The 16,908-nt window shown below is 39.1% G+C and overlaps 3 protein-coding genes and 1 long non-coding RNA gene across 8 annotated transcripts; 3 read left to right on the top strand and 1 right to left on the bottom strand.

The window, feature by feature from the left end:
- The first annotated feature begins 1,781 nt into the window (after window positions 1-1,781).
- Window positions 1,782-8,172, top strand: LOC137717628 (probable serine/threonine-protein kinase SIS8). The gene is made up of 13 exons (XM_068457046.1): window positions 1,782-2,443; window positions 2,889-3,329; window positions 3,534-3,637; window positions 4,661-5,655; window positions 5,729-5,769; window positions 6,039-6,107; window positions 6,217-6,317; window positions 6,595-6,673; window positions 6,760-6,858; window positions 7,012-7,080; window positions 7,211-7,260; window positions 7,352-7,528; window positions 7,620-8,172. The coding sequence occupies exons 1-13, from the start codon at window positions 2,012-2,014 to the stop codon at window positions 7,720-7,722; spliced, it is 2,760 nt and encodes a 919-aa protein (XP_068313147.1). The 5' UTR covers window positions 1,782-2,011; the 3' UTR covers window positions 7,723-8,172.
- Window positions 8,173-8,758: 586 nt separating this feature from the next.
- On the top strand, window positions 8,759-10,657 carry LOC137718502 (uncharacterized protein ycf36). Its single transcript, XM_068458063.1, has 4 exons — window positions 8,759-9,339; window positions 9,462-9,490; window positions 9,793-9,849; window positions 10,325-10,657. The coding sequence occupies exons 1-4, from the start codon at window positions 8,832-8,834 to the stop codon at window positions 10,523-10,525; spliced, it is 795 nt and encodes a 264-aa protein (XP_068314164.1). The 5' UTR covers window positions 8,759-8,831; the 3' UTR covers window positions 10,526-10,657.
- Window positions 10,658-12,774: 2,117 nt separating this feature from the next.
- LOC137717970 (protein REVERSION-TO-ETHYLENE SENSITIVITY1-like) lies at window positions 12,775-15,007 on the top strand. 3 transcript variants are annotated; one of them, XR_011065838.1, is made up of 4 exons: window positions 12,775-12,977; window positions 13,481-13,915; window positions 14,237-14,712; window positions 14,854-15,007. XR_011065838.1 is itself a non-coding variant. In XM_068457495.1 (3 exons), the coding sequence occupies exons 2-3, from the start codon at window positions 13,607-13,609 to the stop codon at window positions 14,657-14,659; spliced, it is 732 nt and encodes a 243-aa protein (XP_068313596.1). In that variant the 5' UTR covers window positions 12,775-12,977; window positions 13,547-13,606; the 3' UTR covers window positions 14,660-15,007. The 3 variants fall into 3 exon arrangements, 2 of the variants coding, with proteins under 2 accessions (XP_068313596.1, XP_068313595.1); XM_068457495.1 differs by having other exon boundaries at window positions 13,547-13,915; window positions 14,237-15,007; XM_068457494.1 differs by having other exon boundaries at window positions 14,237-15,007.
- LOC137717971 (uncharacterized) lies at window positions 14,957-16,908 on the bottom strand. Of its 3 annotated transcripts, none has more exons than XR_011065841.1 (4): window positions 16,360-16,908; window positions 15,631-16,102; window positions 15,378-15,558; window positions 14,957-15,274 (listed from the first exon to the last, which is right to left on the bottom strand). It is a non-coding gene; the product is annotated as an uncharacterized lncRNA (long non-coding RNA). The 3 variants fall into 3 exon arrangements; XR_011065840.1 differs by having other exon boundaries at window positions 14,957-15,558; window positions 16,360-16,456; window positions 16,686-16,908; XR_011065839.1 differs by having other exon boundaries at window positions 14,957-15,558.

Raw genomic sequence — 16,908 nt, 5'->3', positions numbered from 1 at the left:
TGGTGACGGCAACCTCATCTGCGCCCTTAGGCGGTGGAGGAACAGGCAGCAGCCACGTCTTAAGTCTTCAGCTCAGACTGAGAAAGGAAAAGCCGACATTTACAACAATGTTACGAGTGTCGTAGAACTTGAATACATGTTTATATAACAAATCTCGAACACAAAAATTAACTGAAAGTAGTCAAGAATAAACAAACAATCAATGGTAATCAACAAACGCAAGGCTGTGCGACGTATGCGTGCATGCAATCTGCCACTCCTTGAAGATCTTGAGAAACTGATGTCAAAAGTATTGGTCGTACATGCAAGCTCAATTGGCCCGTCAATCTTTGCATCGAACACATCCGGTTGCGATTTCTTGACGAGTTGTTGGAGAGTTGGATCCAGAGAATATACATTGAAGGAACTTGATATCGCTTCCTTTCACCACAAGAAATGTGAGCAAAAGAGTAGTTTTTCTGCATTTGAGATAAATTGTCACTATAATGAAGTTGAGCTGTATTCCTGAAATATAATTTATGTTGTTGATATTAGATATCATGAGATATGATTGAATTATGTGTTGTCTTACACTTGGTTTAGCCTTGACAATACTAATCACATAAGTAGAGTGGGAGCTACCATATTAAATATCTTATCTACAATGTGAGAGAGATTATTAAACTTAAGTAAACACTAAAGCTCATCTAATATCTTATAATAGTTGAACAAATACTTTATAGTCGTCATATTCTCATTTTTAGTACGCATGTGTTACGTCTGTTAGCTTCTTAAACGCACAATATCTGACTCAATAAATACACAATAAACGCATGTTTTATCTTACACCTCCCTTTCAAACAAAAACTTTTTCATCTCCTTGCTTTTTTAATAGTCCATTTATAGATGAGTCTCTTAATGAGGTCACTAATCATATAAGCAGAGTGGGAGCTACCATATTAAATATCTCCTCTACAATGTGGGAGAGATTATTAAACTTAAGTAAACACTAAAGCTCATCTAATATCTTACAATAGTTGAACAAATACTTTACAGTTGTTGTATTCTTATTTTTAGAACAAATACTTTACAGTTGTTGTATTCTCATTTTTAGTACGCATGTGTTACGTATGTCATCTTCTTAAACGCACAATATCTAACTCAATAAATACACGATAAACGCATGTTTTATCTTACACCTCCCTTTCAAACAAAAACTTTACACTCGTCGTATTTTCAGTATGCAATTCTGCTTGTGTTACATCTGTCAAGTTTTGAATTATATGATATGTTGACCGTAAATACCGAGACCGCAAGACAAAAAAAAAATAGCGGTGAGTCTCACTTTTCTTCTTTCTATGTTTTGTTTCACCTCTCCATTTAAACAAATACTTTACATTCGTTGTATTTTTATTCTCAGCATGCATGCGTTACGTGTCATCTTCTTAAACGCGTAATATCTAATTCATAAATACACAATAAACATAAAAGGAAAGATGTTTATCTTCTTACTGTCTTTATCAGTGATTGAAGAATGAACATATAAGATAGAATAAAGTCCACTTGCATAAATCAATGCCATTTTTGGTCACAAAGAGCCATAAAAACACCGCCATAATCATCACAATCCCAACCGTTGGATGTCCAACATCTCCACATTCAAAATCTCATCACACAAAATCAACGGTCAGGATCGAGTGAAGTCCATGGTAAGAAATTGTGTGACTCACACTAGAGGGGAGAGTTCTTGACTTGGGGCTTAGGGAAAAAAAAAAAAAAATTAGTAGCAAAATTGTTTATTGGCTTCATGGGGTGAGCGGTTAATTTTTAACTCTCTGTTTCTCTCTCTCCTTCTCCTCTCTCTAAGTGGTGGTAGCTTGACGAAGAAGGGTGCGCAGGTAAAGCGAATCTGCTTTGTTTCCTAGTGGGCGTAGTTTAATCCAGTCGAGTCGACAGGGAGGAGAGAGGGAGAGAGGGAGAGAGGGAGAGAGAGAGGGGGGGGGGAGGATTTCGGAATTTCCATTGATGATCGATGTCGAAGATGAAGCACCTACTGAGAAAGCTTCACATCGGTGGCGGACTCAATGAACACCAGAGACTCGCCGAGACCCGACCCGTGACGAGTCCGAACACGGATCTCAACCCGCTTGCTTCTTCTCCGGCCTCGTCCACGGGCTCCGCTACAATGGGGAGAATCGCCGCCGTCGAATCGGTGAGTGATCGGACGGCTGGGGGGGAGAGTGATGTTAGCGGTAGCGGTAGCGGCGGGGGCGTGGATTTCAATTTCTTGGAGGAGGAGTTTCAGGTTCAGTTGGCCCTGGCGATCAGCGCTTCGGATCCCGATTCGCGCGATGACCCCGAGACGGCTCAGATCGACGCCGCTAAGCGGATTAGCCTCGGCTGCTCGGTTTCTACTGTCACTGACACTCAAGCTCCCTGCGACATGCTCTCGCTTCGCTACTGGGTACGTTTTTCTCACAGAAATATTTCTAGGGTTCTTAATTTTCTCGCATTTAACGACTTCGCCTGTGCGAATTGGAATGAATTAGGTTTTCTGTGAAATTAGGATCTCAATTTCTATGCTTCTATGGTTTGTCATTTTCTTTCGGGATCATTTTCTAGCTAGGGGGAGATGGTACTAGTGATTGATAGCTTGAATTTTGGGATGCTTTGTATTGCTTATGGTGACATTTTCGTAACAATTTCATGTGGAATCATTCTGTTATTTATGTAAGGTGGGTGCTTCTTGGTAGTTTCGTTACCTAATAATGTCGTAAGATTGGTAAATTCAGTTCAAGGATAACGGCTGGGTTCATATTGAAATTACTTTATGTTGCGTATTGTTGTTTAGTATTGTCAATTGTAATGATTTTTAGGTTTTTAACTAATTGTATATCTATAACTTGCAGAGCCACAATATTGTAGATTATAATGAAAAGGTTGTCGATGGATTTTATGACGTTTATGGAATGACCACAAATTTGCTTAGACAAGGGAAGATGCCATTGTTGGTGGATCTTCGAGCTGTATCTGTTTCAGAGAATGTTGATTATGACGTCATATTAGTGAACCGTTTGGTTGATCCCGATCTGCAACAACTTGAGAAAAGAGCATATGCTGTATCTCTAGAGCCACAGATTTCTCAACATGGTGTCCTTTTAAGTGGTTTAATTCAGAAAATTGCTGACATTGTTGTTGATAGAATGGGTGGTCCAGTTGCTGATGCTGATGAAATTTTGAGAAGGTGGAAAGTGAGAAGGTATGAGTTACGGAGTTCGATGAAAACTATCATTCTTCCCCTCGGACTTATTGATGTTGGACTTTCACGCCACAGGGCCCTGCTCTTTAAGGTTGTGGTGGTTTTCGTAACTTACTTTCTACATTATGCACCATGTAACTTACTAGCATCTTCATTGATTTTCCTCAAAATCTGACTCTCATCCTATTGTTTTTCTATTGGAAAAAATTGATGACATTACGGACAAGATTTGGGAAGTTTTCTTGTCCTTTTGGGGAATTTTTCTATAGCTAATGTTTCGTATTTCTGGTTCTAGGTACTGGCTGATAAGGTAAACCTTCCATGTATGCTGGTCAAAGGTAGCTACTACACTGGCACTGATGATGGCGCTGTAAATATGATTAAAATTGATAGTGCAAGGTAGTGGCCTCCAGCTCAAAATTTCTCTTTTTATGTATAGTTTTCTGATAACTTTGGTGCATGTAAATTTTGTGATGTAGTTCCTTTTAGATGACAATTTTTGTGCCTTATGCTTGCCACTGAATTGTTAGTTTTACATAACGTCATGCTTGGTCAATTGGGATTTCAAATAACAGTGGTGAAGTCCCTGGGGGTGTTTACGAGGGTTTCAGTTTATCAGGTGTGGTGGGGGGTGCCATGGGTAAGGAGAGCACCATAGGTGAGAGCTGCAAGCTCAATCTAAATCAACCATCATTTTTTAGAACAGCTCTTATTCTTATAATGGAAAATCTGGAGGCTTAATAGACAGATTACCTGTGTCTGATTCCGATATTGTAGGAGGCACTCTATTATCGTTCAAATTCTGTTAACACCAAGAGACCCAGACATATTTACTATTATCTAGGTTGTTTTTTATGTGACTTGCTTTGGTATGTGAATGAAGTATGAAATTCTATCCATACACGTTAGAGCTGTGTCCTTGCGTCTGAACATTCAATGGCTACTCTGGGGTTGCCCAACCCCCAATGTATTTGTCCACAAACTGTAGGTCCTTGGCTGTTCCTATAAGACACAGGAACCAAATTAAAGTAGGACAATAAAATTCAACATACACCTTTTTTTCTCTTCTTGAAACTGCTGATGTTATTTCTGCAAGACATGTTGCTTAATGAAGTTTCTTGGAGTCTTGGATTGAAAGGAATTATGTTGTTTTTGCCCCCATGGAAAAGGTAAATTGATATGTCATTGCGATATATTCTCTGCAGTTCTTTTCATTTCGCATGCACCCCTCATTTTAAGCTGTTGGATTTGAATTTACTATCATGTTTAAGTAATGGATGTTAGAATTAAAGATGCATGCTCTTGTTTGTTGCTTTGCTCCTATAATTCCATGCACATTTTTCATCTTGCTAAGGCGAATTAGTGCAGGCCATAATATGTCCTGAATTTTATGATGATTAATGGGTTTGTTACTCTGTGCAGTGAGTATATTATTGATCTGATGGGTGCACCTGGGACACTGATTCCTGCCGAGGTACCCACTAGTCAGCTCCCAAATTCTTTCTTTGCAATAAGGAGCTTTCAAGATGCCACCGAAATGCCCAAAGATGCATGTTTGGCTCAAGCTGAGGGCAGTGGAATGTTTGTAGTTCCTCCCAATCTTGACAGAGTTTCTAGAGCTGGCAGCTCACGGTCAGAAGAAGCATCATATACATGGGTTGAAACAAATGATGATAGAAGAATCATTGTTGACGAAAACCAAATGGAGAGTTCTGGCAGTGTTATGGGAACTCCCTTCACATCACTTCCTAAATCATGTGAAAGTTCATCAGGTACAACTGAAAAAGCCACATCTGCGCAAAAAAGGAAGGTGAAAAATGTATCAAAGTATGTCATCAGTGCAGCAAAGAACCCAGAGTTTGCACAAAAACTACATGCTGTCTTGTTGGAAAGTGGTGCATCACCTCCTGCAGATTTATTTTCAGATATGAATCCTCAATATCTGCATGAAGACAAGTTGCTTGGTCAAATGAATGCAGATGGGAAACTTGTAGATGATGGGATTCATAATTATTTGGTACAATTATTATCAGGCAATGAGCAATCCGCTCAAACTTCTGCTGCAGTGGGCAACGCCAATTTTAATAACCTGCTGAAACAATCTTCTGTGGATTTAGCTGAGCAACGAAATGAATCAGAGACAAACAAGTTTTTGCTTCCCTCAGATACTGGTGGAACTAGTGAAACAACCCAGATTAGTGCTAAAAATTCAGATCCTGCTCTTGTTAATCCCCCAAAAATGAATTCAGAAGCTTTTAACGAGGATAAAGAATCAGTGAGTAAACCATTGGACGCATGCAATAGTGGCCTGTGTACTAGTTGTGATAATCACTACGAGAGGTACCCAGCACTGGGAGAAGTGGCAGAGTGGGAAATTCTGTGGGAGGATCTTCAGATTGGTGAACGCATTGGCATTGGTAAGCACGCATCTTTTGGTTAAATTTGGTATATTGTGTAAAAATGGGTTCAATATAATTTGTGGTTTTGTAGGTTCCTATGGCGAGGTATACCATGCAGATTGGAATGGCACTGTAAGTATTCTTTCCAAGACTAGCAATTATTTATCTTATATCTTCCCAGATTTTCTTTGTATGTATAATTTCTCTCAAACAGCGACATTTTGTCAATAATTCGTTGAGATGTCTGTACTTTGAAGTGTGATACTTTTCTGAACATCAATGCTTCATATGTTGGTTGTTCATGGCGTGAGACTTGTTTTTATAATTCTGGAATATGGTCTGCTATTGGGTCCTATTATTACAAATTGCTTATTGGTCTGTGTTGACTTTTTGTATGACAGGAAGTAGCTGTGAAAAAATTTTTAGATCAAGATTTTTCTGGTGATGCATTAGTTCAGTTTAAATGTGAAGTAAGTGCCAATACTTAACTTTTATATATGATTTTATTAATGTATCATGAGCCTAAAATTCAAATACATTGGTTTTGTATTAATTGATTCTTGCTGTGTGTTCATTCAGGTAGAAATTATGTTGAGACTTAGACATCCCAATGTTGTCCTTTTTATGGGGGCAGTTACTCGCCCTCCACATTTTTCTATCCTGACAGAGTTTCTTCCCAGGTTTATTTCTTTATCACTTGTTTTCTTTCTTTTATTTTTTATTTTTTTTAATCAGATTTTATATAATTCTGAAAATTGAATGAATATGATGTAATTTGCATCATACAAAAAAGTAAATACATGGATGTGCATGCGCGATGTAAATCTATAACTAGGCAACTAATAGGCCTTTCAAGCAACATATTCGTTTTACAAACTAGACATCTACATTACAACCCTGTTCCATTATCTCATTCATCTCATTCTCGTCTTGTTACACAATTCACTTGGTGTACAGGGGGAGTTTATATAGATTGCTGCATCGTCCCAATTCTCAACTTGATGAAAGGAGGCGAATGCGAATGGCTCTTGATGTGGTAAAAACTTTTTTATTTCTTATTTTGCAGTTTTTCATTTCTGGTTTCCTTTCGATTCTTAATCAGAGCTCCGTAAAATTATGCAGGCCAAGGGAATGAATTACCTGCATACTAGCCATCCTACTGTTGTGCATCGAGACCTAAAGTCTCCAAACCTCCTTGTTGATAAGAATTGGAATGTGAAGGTCGACTCAATCCAAAGCTTACATTCTTAAGTTATTCCTTGATAATGCTTTTTTGTTTTATTATTATTTTTTCCAACTTAGATTGATATCTCTATTGTTTGGAGAAAAATTGATTTGCTTTTTCTCAAATATATTGGTTATATTATGGTGCAGGTTTGTGACTTTGGGTTGTCGCGTACGAAGCACCATACTTATCTGTCATCTAAGTCTACCGCTGGAACGGTAATATTTGTTAAATGTGAATGTTCAAACAATATCTGTGCCCTCTCATACAATCCTACCCAGTTATAGTCTGTTATCTTTTAAATGGAACCCTTTTGTTTTATGTACTCATCACACTATTGGGTTGCAGCCGGAATGGATGGCACCGGAGGTTTTGAGGAATGAACCAGCTAATGAGAAGTAAGTTGCCGGAAGGTGGATGCGTTTAGAATATTTATTTTTTTATTTTTTTTTTCTGGAGGTTTTCATAAGCTTTGCGTGTTGCTTGCAGGTGTGATGTGTACAGCTTCGGCGTTATCTTATGGGAACTGGCTACTTGCTGTATCCCATGGAAAGGTTTGAACCCGATGCAGGTTGTTGGAGCTGTTGGATTCCAAAACAGACGTCTTGAAATTCCAGAGGACATTGATCCAGTGGTTGCCGAGATAATACGTGATTGTTGGCAAATGTAAGTTGTAGGATTCCATTGACTTGTACCATAACTGGGTTTGGCAACTCCTCTAACTTCAATTCCTTTTAATTACCACGTGGTTTTGCAGAGAGCCAAATCTACGGCCGTCATTCTCGCAACTCATGGTCCGCCTGCGACGCCTTCAACGTTTTGTTGGAAGAACAAACTCTACAAATCAAATGACTGAATAACCCAAAACACAAAAAGCAAAAGAAAAAAAGCTGACCACCGTGTTAATAATCGGAAGTTGCTCCTTGTCTCGAAGAGCCAGGGCAGCAGCAGCGTAATTTTTTTCTCAATGCCGGATTCGGAGGTGTTGGCTCAGTCAAAGTGGGAGCTCAGCACAACCAGTATACTGAACAGAGTGGGAAAATCCTCCTTGAATTTATACTGCAAAAGGGGCAGTTGGGGAGCTTCCCGTCGAAGATGTTCGATCAGTCTCTAGTAAAAAGTTGTAGGAAAGAAAAAAGGCAAAAAAAAAAAAAAAAAGGGGAAGAAAGAAACTAATAATTGTTAATTGTGTTAGTGTGGAGATCTCATTTGGGAAAATTGTAAGCATATGATCTCTGCATATGATATTGTGCCAAAAAGAAAGAAAAAAGTAAATACATTTGGAAGAAGAGGAAAGAATTTCTTGGGCACTAGTGTTGTTGATTATTTTCACTCTTGAAGTAAATTTTTTGAGATAATAATTAGAAGAGATTTTTTGATGTAATTGGAACATAGCGCAGCACGTCACATGTTATTATACAATTAGAGAGACATACAAAAAAAATCACTTGAGAGGGTAAATGCTCTCAAAATAACGTTATTATTGTTGTTTGAAAAAGAGTTTTATTATCATAGCAGTGTTCTAAAATAACACTTGAAATATGAAGTGATACTCTCATTATATTGGTATCATCTCAATACACAAATATGTTGTAGATATTATCGATTTGCTATTATTTTTCAAAGTACTATCCTACTCATATGTTGAGAGTACGTACTAACTTTGAGACTTAGAATACGTATAATTTGACCTTAATGTCTTGTTATAATGAATCGTTCATCTATTTTTTCCTTCCGTTTGATTGTCTTTACTTGCTTACAAGCTCATGCTACAAATATCGATGTCAATTTTTGCTATTGTGTTAGATAATTTCTTTTTTAAGAATATTTCACCATAACAGTTCTAATTTTGGAAACTTCAACCAAGAAATAAAATATTATGAAAATATGAGTAAATTGGATTGAGATAGAGAGAGCACGAGTCCTAGTGGAACAGAACAGAGTCAACAGAGAGAGAGAGATCGCCACCATGGCCTCTGCAGTTCTTCACATTTCTTTCCCTCCACCCCCAACGGCTCATTTCTTTCCCTCCACCCCCAACTTCCTCCGGCCAATAACTCCCGCCCAAAAACCCGAACTCCACCGCAGCCGCCGTCGATATAGAATTGCCAAGATACCCCTATCTTCATCTTTCAGAAGAGGAAGCAACAGCCCAGCAGAGGCAGGCTGCCCTGTTCCGCCGGAGCAGCAGCCGATAAACGAGTACCAGAATCTCTCCACCTCCTTCCCCTTCTCCTGGGCAGCCGGCGACCTAGTCGAGTACTGCTCTCGACTGATCGCAACCGGGTCCTCTTTCGCTCTCCTCGTAGGCCTCCCGGTCGCCTCCTTCGGCGCCCTGGGTGGGCCCCAATCGGACCCACTGAGGCAGTCCCTGTACGCGGTTTCAAGTGGGTTTTTGGTGGTCACTCTCGCCGTCGTGAGGATGTACCTGGGTTGGGCTTACGTCGGCAATAGACTGCTCAGCGCCACCGTTGAATGTAATTCCTCTGTTTCAATTGGGTTTATAATTTTTATTATTTTATTGCTGCGAAAATTCAAATTCAAATTTTAATTTAATTAATTATTGTTTTTGAATACCCTTTTTGCTTTCTTGTTGCAGATGAAGAGACTGGATGGTATGATGGTCAGGTACATAACTTTAATTTAAGGTTTTATTTAATTGTAAGAATTCATTTGTGATAGCAGAGGAGATGAGCAAGTTGAATGGTTTAAAAGCAACGGAAAGGTTGCTCATTTGTGAGTGAAAGGTTAGAGTCGTGGAAACAGCCTCTTTGCAAAGCGTAAGGCTAGCGATAGACGTTCCCTACCATCGCAAAGCGGAGAGCCTTTTTACTTGGTTCGCCCATGTTATGTATCCTCTTAGACTTAGACAAGGAATTGTTTTGGAAGTTTGAAGTTGGTATTGTAAAGGTGTTTTTTTTTCTAAGCAGATGTGGGTGAAGACTGCTGAAGTTTTGGCGCGGGATCGGCTACTCGGTTCATTCTCTGTGAGTGATTGATATCGAACAGATAGTGTAATTTCATTGCTTTGCAGCTGGATGCTAAGATCGTTGTCAATTATATGAAATTAGGGGAGAATTTTCTATGTTTCTGTGTCTGTCCAAGTGAAAGGCTCATGAACTCTGAAGTGATCATATTCAAAAGAGAATAAAGATCATAACTTGTAGGGCTCGTAGGTCGTTCGACTTGGACCGGACCATTTCAATCAAAATTGGACTAATGTCATCGCTGTTTGGTGAACTTACAAGTCTCTCGAGAGGGTGGAACATGGTACCAAATTTGCCCGTAGTTCTCATTCAACTCGCGAAATGGCTAGTCGAGTCATCATTTTTTTCGCATCCTTTCGAAAAGAAATGGACTGGCTAGTTCTTTTTAGCAAGTAAAATGACTGGGGTAGTTGTTTTGGATTGCAGAGCGATCGATTATTGCCACTTACGCAGTTGCCTTGATTTTGTTCGACAGGTTAAGCCAGTGCTGAGCAGATTAAAGACTACACTCGTATTTCTTGCAGCGTCTATACTTTCATGTGTTCTTCTCCTCGTTTCCCTTGACGGAGGCCAAATTGAAGAAGCCGGGAATAGGGTTATACCCGGAGTTTACAATGATGATTCTGCGAGATCGTTCGAGCCTGACGCCTTTTGCGGTGAACCTGGTCTTCCCTAATTCTCAGTCACTGAAAAACTGCAGTGCTAAAAACGCAACATGTCTATATGTATATATACTGTCTATGCAAGGATGTAGAATTAATCCCCTTGCTGTACATAGTAATGATATAAATTGTAAATCTTTGACACATATCAAAATGTCTCGTTAAAATCACAAAGAGAAGTTTTTATGTACATTTCAAATTCTGATTTGTCTGCTAAAACGAAAGACTTCTTACATGTAAGTAACAAAATATTTTCAACGAGAGCAGTTGGATGAGTCCATGACCATCTCGCTGAACCCCATTGGCACTCAAAGGTGTCTACGTGGAGGACTTCATCAATCTGGACTCTGGACTCTGGACACCTGTATATGGCCCATAATATGGTATTTGCGTGGTCAGACCGTTATCTGGTTCAGTCGTCCGTACTCAAGAATTTCTAAAATATGTGGATTAGAGATTCTCTTGTAAATCCAAGACATCGTGTCTAGTGCTAATTTTTGACAAATATGATGAGCCAAAATTATGTCATGTCATAACTTAACGAAAAACGTGACGAAAAATTTAGTGAATGAATTAAAATGCCAGACAAATCAAAGTTTAGTTACGAAACTGAGTCTCTCTCTTCTCTTCCTCTAGTTTCTAGTGTCGGTGCCAACCTCAATGTCGATGGTTACAAATCACCAATCCCAGAGCATCGCCCTCCCATCCAGCCTGCCTCAATGCTCTCAAAACACAATAGTCAAAATTGTACGGCCAATGATGGTGGTGGTGCAGGAGTTGTTGCATCATGCAATAATGAAGTGCCACGCATTGTCTTCCAAAAGTTGATCAGAATAATACAACATCGACTATATGACCATCACATTCTTCAAATAAAGTTAGGGTTCGGATGGAGTCGATAACAGGGCTGGTCTGAGGAGAGATGGTGAGTGAGACCTCAAGATAAAGTACAACAAAACGAAAAGTTTCGATTATTGTTTATTAGTGTACGCCTACACACAAAGTATGCGTGAAATTTTTTATTTTTGTTTTTTAAAATTGAATAAGAGAGGTAGAGAGTGGGGAGGGAGGGAGAGAGGTTTGTTTTATTATTATTATTTTATTATTTTTTTCAAAATTAAAGATGATAAAATCACATATAGGTGAGGTTTAAACAAATAATAGCAAAATTTTATTTTGTAAAATTATGTTATTGTCTTTAACTTTGTTGTTGTAATAGAAAACAAAAATGTTTTTTTCACCCTCTTTTGATTCGTAAAGAAGGTTTTCATTAACATGTAATTTAGATAAACTAACTCATACATGATAACCCTTAATTGGCTCTTGTGATCGCCAATTTGTCCACTTACAAAATAAAAAATAATACTAAAGATATCAACTTTTGAATCCAAATTGATGCAACAATTTCTTATTTACTGAAAAACGAATAATTAACGTAACCTTAGGGCCCAGACATAAAAGGGGTGTAGTGTAACCAATGTTTAAAATATCCACAAAATTATCAATATTTTTGTTGAAACATCCGAAAAATCAATGATCGATAAGAAAACAGGATGCAAAATGCAAACTCCATTCTATGTTGGCGAGATACAAGAAAATCAATAAATATCAATGATATTTATCCGATTCACTACATAATTTGTCTGAAATCATTGCAGATTCCAAACTTAATTTTTTTTTTAATTTTTTTTTTTTTTGAGAAATTTCAACTAAATATGAATGAATCGATATAATTATCCATTGCAAATTTTCATAATTTCCCAATGAAGATAATCGTCATTTTTCATAATATTTTTACCTATATCAATATTTTAGACACTGAACACAACAAGTAATATTGCCATGAAATAAAATCCTTTATAACTAAGCTTTGGCCGGGTCTAGATTAATGAAGAAATAGGTTGCAGTCAACAGACTTGAACAACAAACAAACGACACCCTTTCTACCAAGCGACGTTGCGACGGAGTGAGAGAAGAAGATTAGAAAAAAAAGGACTGGAATCACCTCCGGATCCCAGCTTGCGGCGCCAGCTGACCGCAGCATCCCATCCTTCCATTTTTGATCATGTGATGAAGAATAATGAAAAAAATTTCACGCAAAACAAGGTAAGATGAAAATAAAAGACTAAGATGTTGTGGTTATCGGTTCCGCAGTTAAGATCCGACGAGAATCCGGATTCTAATAAAAAATAGACATGGTAAAGAGGCAAGAGAGTATTAAATGAATGAGAAGGTCATGGGGCCCACCCGGGGGCATGAATCTCGGAGAGGTTCATGCACCTGCCTCTGCCTCCTTCCTCCTTCCTTTCCAAAACAAGAAAAATAAAGTCCATAAACAAATATTAATTAATTAAACAAATAAAAAAAAATTCATCCATTTATTCAGGTTGTTCTTTCTTCTCAAAACTTCCAACTTTGTTCCCTCACCGACTTCAGTTTCTGCCCGGCTATCGAAATCCTCTGCAGGTCAGTTGGCATACAAATATTTGCTTAAAGCTGCAACCTTTGTCGACCCAAATGCATTTTGTGTGGTTTGGATCGTGTTTTCTTTCGATGTTTCTGTAGATTTTATGGAAAACTCAATTGGGTATTTGTCTGTTTAGCAAATTCCTAAAGTTGCATTCTTGGAAGCTGATATTTCAATTTTTTGAGCTAAACTAAAGCAGTTAGGTGCTTTTTTGGGCAGCAGTATATATGTTGTAGGAAGTAGAAGATCAAAACTATTGGTAGGTGTGGGTTGGGCCGGTTGGCGCCCGCCCCTTGCATCCAAATTAGAATTCCCCTCTCGTCGTAAATTAGAGTAGTTTAGAATATAATATCGTACTGTTAAAAAGAAAAAAAAATGATCAAACCATTGAAGTTAACAATGTTCTTAATAATCCCACATAATCTTTAATCTTTTGTGCCTAGTACTTTCCAAGTTTTAGTTTGTGCATCCTAGATTGGATAATGTTTATGTTGTCCTGAAGGTGCCTTTGTTTTCGTTTACTGGCGGATTGAACTGATATGCTATTTGTATTCGGAGACGGAATCAGTATTCTGAAGGTGTAGTTTGACATTCGGGATGCTTTGAAAGAAAGGATTGAACAAAGTTTATGCGGCACTTTAGATTTCGTGGGATGGAGATGAAAGAAGCGTATGACATCGAGCATTTGACCTCTACGCAGAATATTGAGCATGAGCTGTGGCCTCTCACTGAAATTGATCCGAAGAAGGCAAAGTTTCCCTGCTGTATAGTTTGGACTCCGCTTCCGGTAGTCTCCTGGTTGGCACCATTCATCGGACATGTTGGCATTTGCAGGGAGGATGGAGCTATTTTAGATTTCTCTGGTTCCAATTTTGTGAATGTTGATGACTTTGCATTTGGTGCCGTAGCCAGATATCTCCAAATTGACCGAAAACAGGTAATGTGCCGTGGTGTTCTCCTTCCTCCTGGCTCCCTTAATTCTTGTGAGCTTACGGTCGCACTCTTAAGTATATTCGTTAGTTTGGTCTTAACTTGTTTGCGGTAAGTATTTTAGTGCATCTTTTGTCGATTGTCTGTCAATCGATGCGTGAAGAACAATGCTTATGAGGTCGCAAGACGCATTTATAGGAACGCTTTATATCGATTTGTTTCACTTTAAACTTCAATTTTTTGTGCCCTTTCCGAGCTAGATGAACAAACGGTTACAAGATGTAGGCGAATTTTGTTTTCTTACCATCTTTTTGGTTGTTGCGTACAGTGTTGTTTTCCCGCAAATCTGGGTAGCCACATTTGCAAGCATGGTTACAAGCATTCAGAGTTTGGGACTGCATTAACATGGGATGATGCCTTGCAGTCAAGTTCGCGGTACTTTGAACATAAAACCTACAACCTCTTCACTTGCAACTGCCATTCATTTGTAGCCAACTGTCTCAATCGGCTCTGCTATGGCGGATCAATGAGTTGGAACATGATCAACGTGGCAGGCTTAGTACTGCTCAAGGGGCATTGGGTTGATGCCACGTCCGTCTTGAGGTCATTCCTCCCTTTTGTATTGGTGCTCACTCTTGGTGTTGCCATGGTTGGATGGCCATTCGTCGTTGCGCTTTTCTCCTTCTCACTCCTCCTTCTGGTGTGGTTTATACTGGGCAGTTATTGTTTCAAGACTTTGCTGGAGTGCTAGTTCGTACTGTCACCATGTCGAAAAGTTTAAGAGAGTAAGCAGGATGTCATGGGGTAATTTTCCTCTTCATGTCTCTAGTTCCTGATGCAATTTTGTTAAATGTTTTTTTTTTGTGAATAACGCTTCTGATGTCAACTGGGTCGATTTATACAATTGTAGATGAATGATTTAGAAAGCTTATCTACTTTGTGCAGTCTGTGACATGCTCGAGTTATGATTTCCGAACGAGTCAGGGAAACCCATGTTTGGGGAGTGTTAGGTTCTTTTTATGAACTTTCGGTTATGGAAAACAATGTATTTGTTGCAGTTCTGCTTCAAATCAATAAAACTCTATAATTTTACGTCACATACATCATCGTGCCCCTTTTGCTGTGGGGCGATCGAAACATCATCCAGTTTTAGGTCACATACAGACTAGTCTTGTTACACGCAGAGTCCGGTAAGGCAAGGCGCAGTTAAGAGTTGCTTTGAATAACACTGTGGCAGCAATTGAGACGAGCAACAGCAAGCTCTGACCCTCCGGTTTATCTTCCGTGCTTATGTGAAGAAACTCATGCACCGTCTGGTATGCCTTCTCTGCTCTCTATCTGCCGGTATTACAAGATTTTCACCACGCTGCCTGGAAAAGAACAAGTTTCAGAATTCATTTGTAAAAATGCACTAAGCCATTCTAGTTAAGTGAAAGCCGAAATCTTTGAACTCGACGTGAGAATATAACCGGACGATGGAAAGCTAGTTATCAGTAAATCCCTTACGAAATCCAGCATTGTCATGCAGTAGACTCGACATCTGATAAGCTAAACAGTACCTCCTTGAAGTCTTTAAACGAGAATGTCTCGGCCATGTCCTTGCGGGTTACGGCATATTGCCGCTGAGCAATTAACATCGGGCAATGGTCCCTGTTCACACAAAGAATGCTGGAGTTATAAGGTATATCGAATGGAGCAAGAAACCACTAAGTCTTCACTCACCTAACATCCTCCCGAGGATTCTCTCCTTTCACGGTGTAACTTTGACGAGGAACGAGCTTCGAAAGATTAGAGTTTAAATCGTCTCTTCTAATCGAGACTGACAAGTTGTTATCTTCGTTTTCTGAGACCTTCCCATAGCTCAACACAACAGACAAGTGCAAGCGGGAACTGACCTCAGATCCACGCTGGTCTATTTGTGATACACCACCAACCAAAGCATTGAGATATTCCACCTCACCAGCCCCAACATGAACAAAAACCAATTCATACTGACTCAACTCCGCTGCCTTCCCTTCTTGAAATCCAAGCAGCTTAAGTAATTTAGATGCCCCGAAATCAACTGGCAGTTCAGCACCGGCTGGACTGTTTTTAAGAAAACCGTCAATTTGGAACACGCTGAGACCAAGTATGGTACCAAAAGATTTCAAACTTTGAATTGTTTGTAAATATAGCAGCTTTCATCCCCATGAACCTGAAGCATTATAAAAGACACAACTTATTAACTATTTGACATTGGGTTATCGAAAGTTAATAACTTTTCGCAACAATCCAAAGGGATGACCATAAGCCAACAAGGGTCCCTGCTTTGCGAGGGTTAGGGGAATGTCTGTCGTACCCAACTTTATTCTTGATTTGCAAAGAGGCTATTTCCACGACTTGATCCCATGATATTAACATTGCCGTTGTACCAGGGTTTTCGAAACATTGCAAAAACCGAAATTGTAGTACCTTTCTGATATGGGAATCACAGATTTCTTCCCTCTTTCTTCTTCATACGCATCCAACAGCAGTGCAAACTCTCTAACTATTCTCTCATCCTCGCTTTCTGCAATCTAAACTCAAGTAAATCCCAGTGCTGAAAAAGCAGTAAAAAGCATGCCAAAATAACAAACTTGATTAAACCCACAAAAGCAAAGCTAAAATCCATGATTATCTACGTTTTTAATTAGTTTTTTTAATAAGAAATCAATTGGGATTATTCCTTTATAGTGACAATTACTGTATCTATTGTTCAAAGGTAAGAATTTGCACAAAAAGAGATGGAGATTGAAAACCTGAGGGAGGGGCAATGGGGAGGCTCAAGAATCCACATGAAGCTTTGGAAACGAGAGAGTGGAGATGGGTATGTGACGGGTCGACGAACTAGGCCGACCCATCTCCGTACAGAACCAGAGCTCGGCTGGGTTTGTCTGCCATTGCTGTATCCGCGAGAGGAAGATGAAAGGTGCGATTTTTGGGAAAGCGTAGGAGTCTGATTCCCGAATTATGAAATATGAA

The sequence above is a fragment of the Pyrus communis genome, chromosome 15, assembly GCF_963583255.1.
Source record: "Pyrus communis chromosome 15, drPyrComm1.1, whole genome shotgun sequence".
NCBI classification, from domain to species: domain Eukaryota; kingdom Viridiplantae; phylum Streptophyta; class Magnoliopsida; order Rosales; family Rosaceae; genus Pyrus; species Pyrus communis.
Note: the sequence above shows the minus strand (reverse complement) of the source record. Positions and strands in the feature narration are given on the sequence as shown.

Coding starts and splice junctions, on each gene's coding strand:
- LOC137718502 (XM_068458063.1), top strand. CDS start 8,832: ATGGCCTCTGCAGTTCTTCACATTTCTTTCCCTCCACCCCCAACGGCT. Junction 9,340..9,461: donor GCTCAGCGCCACCGTTGAAT/GTAATTCCTCTG, acceptor TTCTTGTTGCAG/ATGAAGAGACTGGATGGTAT. Junction 9,850..10,324: donor GGCTACTCGGTTCATTCTCT/GTGAGTGATTGA, acceptor TTTGTTCGACAG/GTTAAGCCAGTGCTGAGCAG.
- LOC137717970 (XM_068457495.1), top strand. CDS start 13,607: ATGCGGCACTTTAGATTTCGTGGGATGGAGATGAAAGAAGCGTATGAC. Junction 13,916..14,236: donor TCCAAATTGACCGAAAACAG/GTAATGTGCCGT, acceptor TGTTGCGTACAG/TGTTGTTTTCCCGCAAATCT.
- LOC137717628 (XM_068457046.1), top strand. CDS start 2,012: ATGTCGAAGATGAAGCACCTACTGAGAAAGCTTCACATCGGTGGCGGA. Junction 5,656..5,728: donor TGGTGAACGCATTGGCATTG/GTAAGCACGCAT, acceptor GTGGTTTTGTAG/GTTCCTATGGCGAGGTATAC. Junction 6,674..6,759: donor TGCGAATGGCTCTTGATGTG/GTAAAAACTTTT, acceptor AAAATTATGCAG/GCCAAGGGAATGAATTACCT.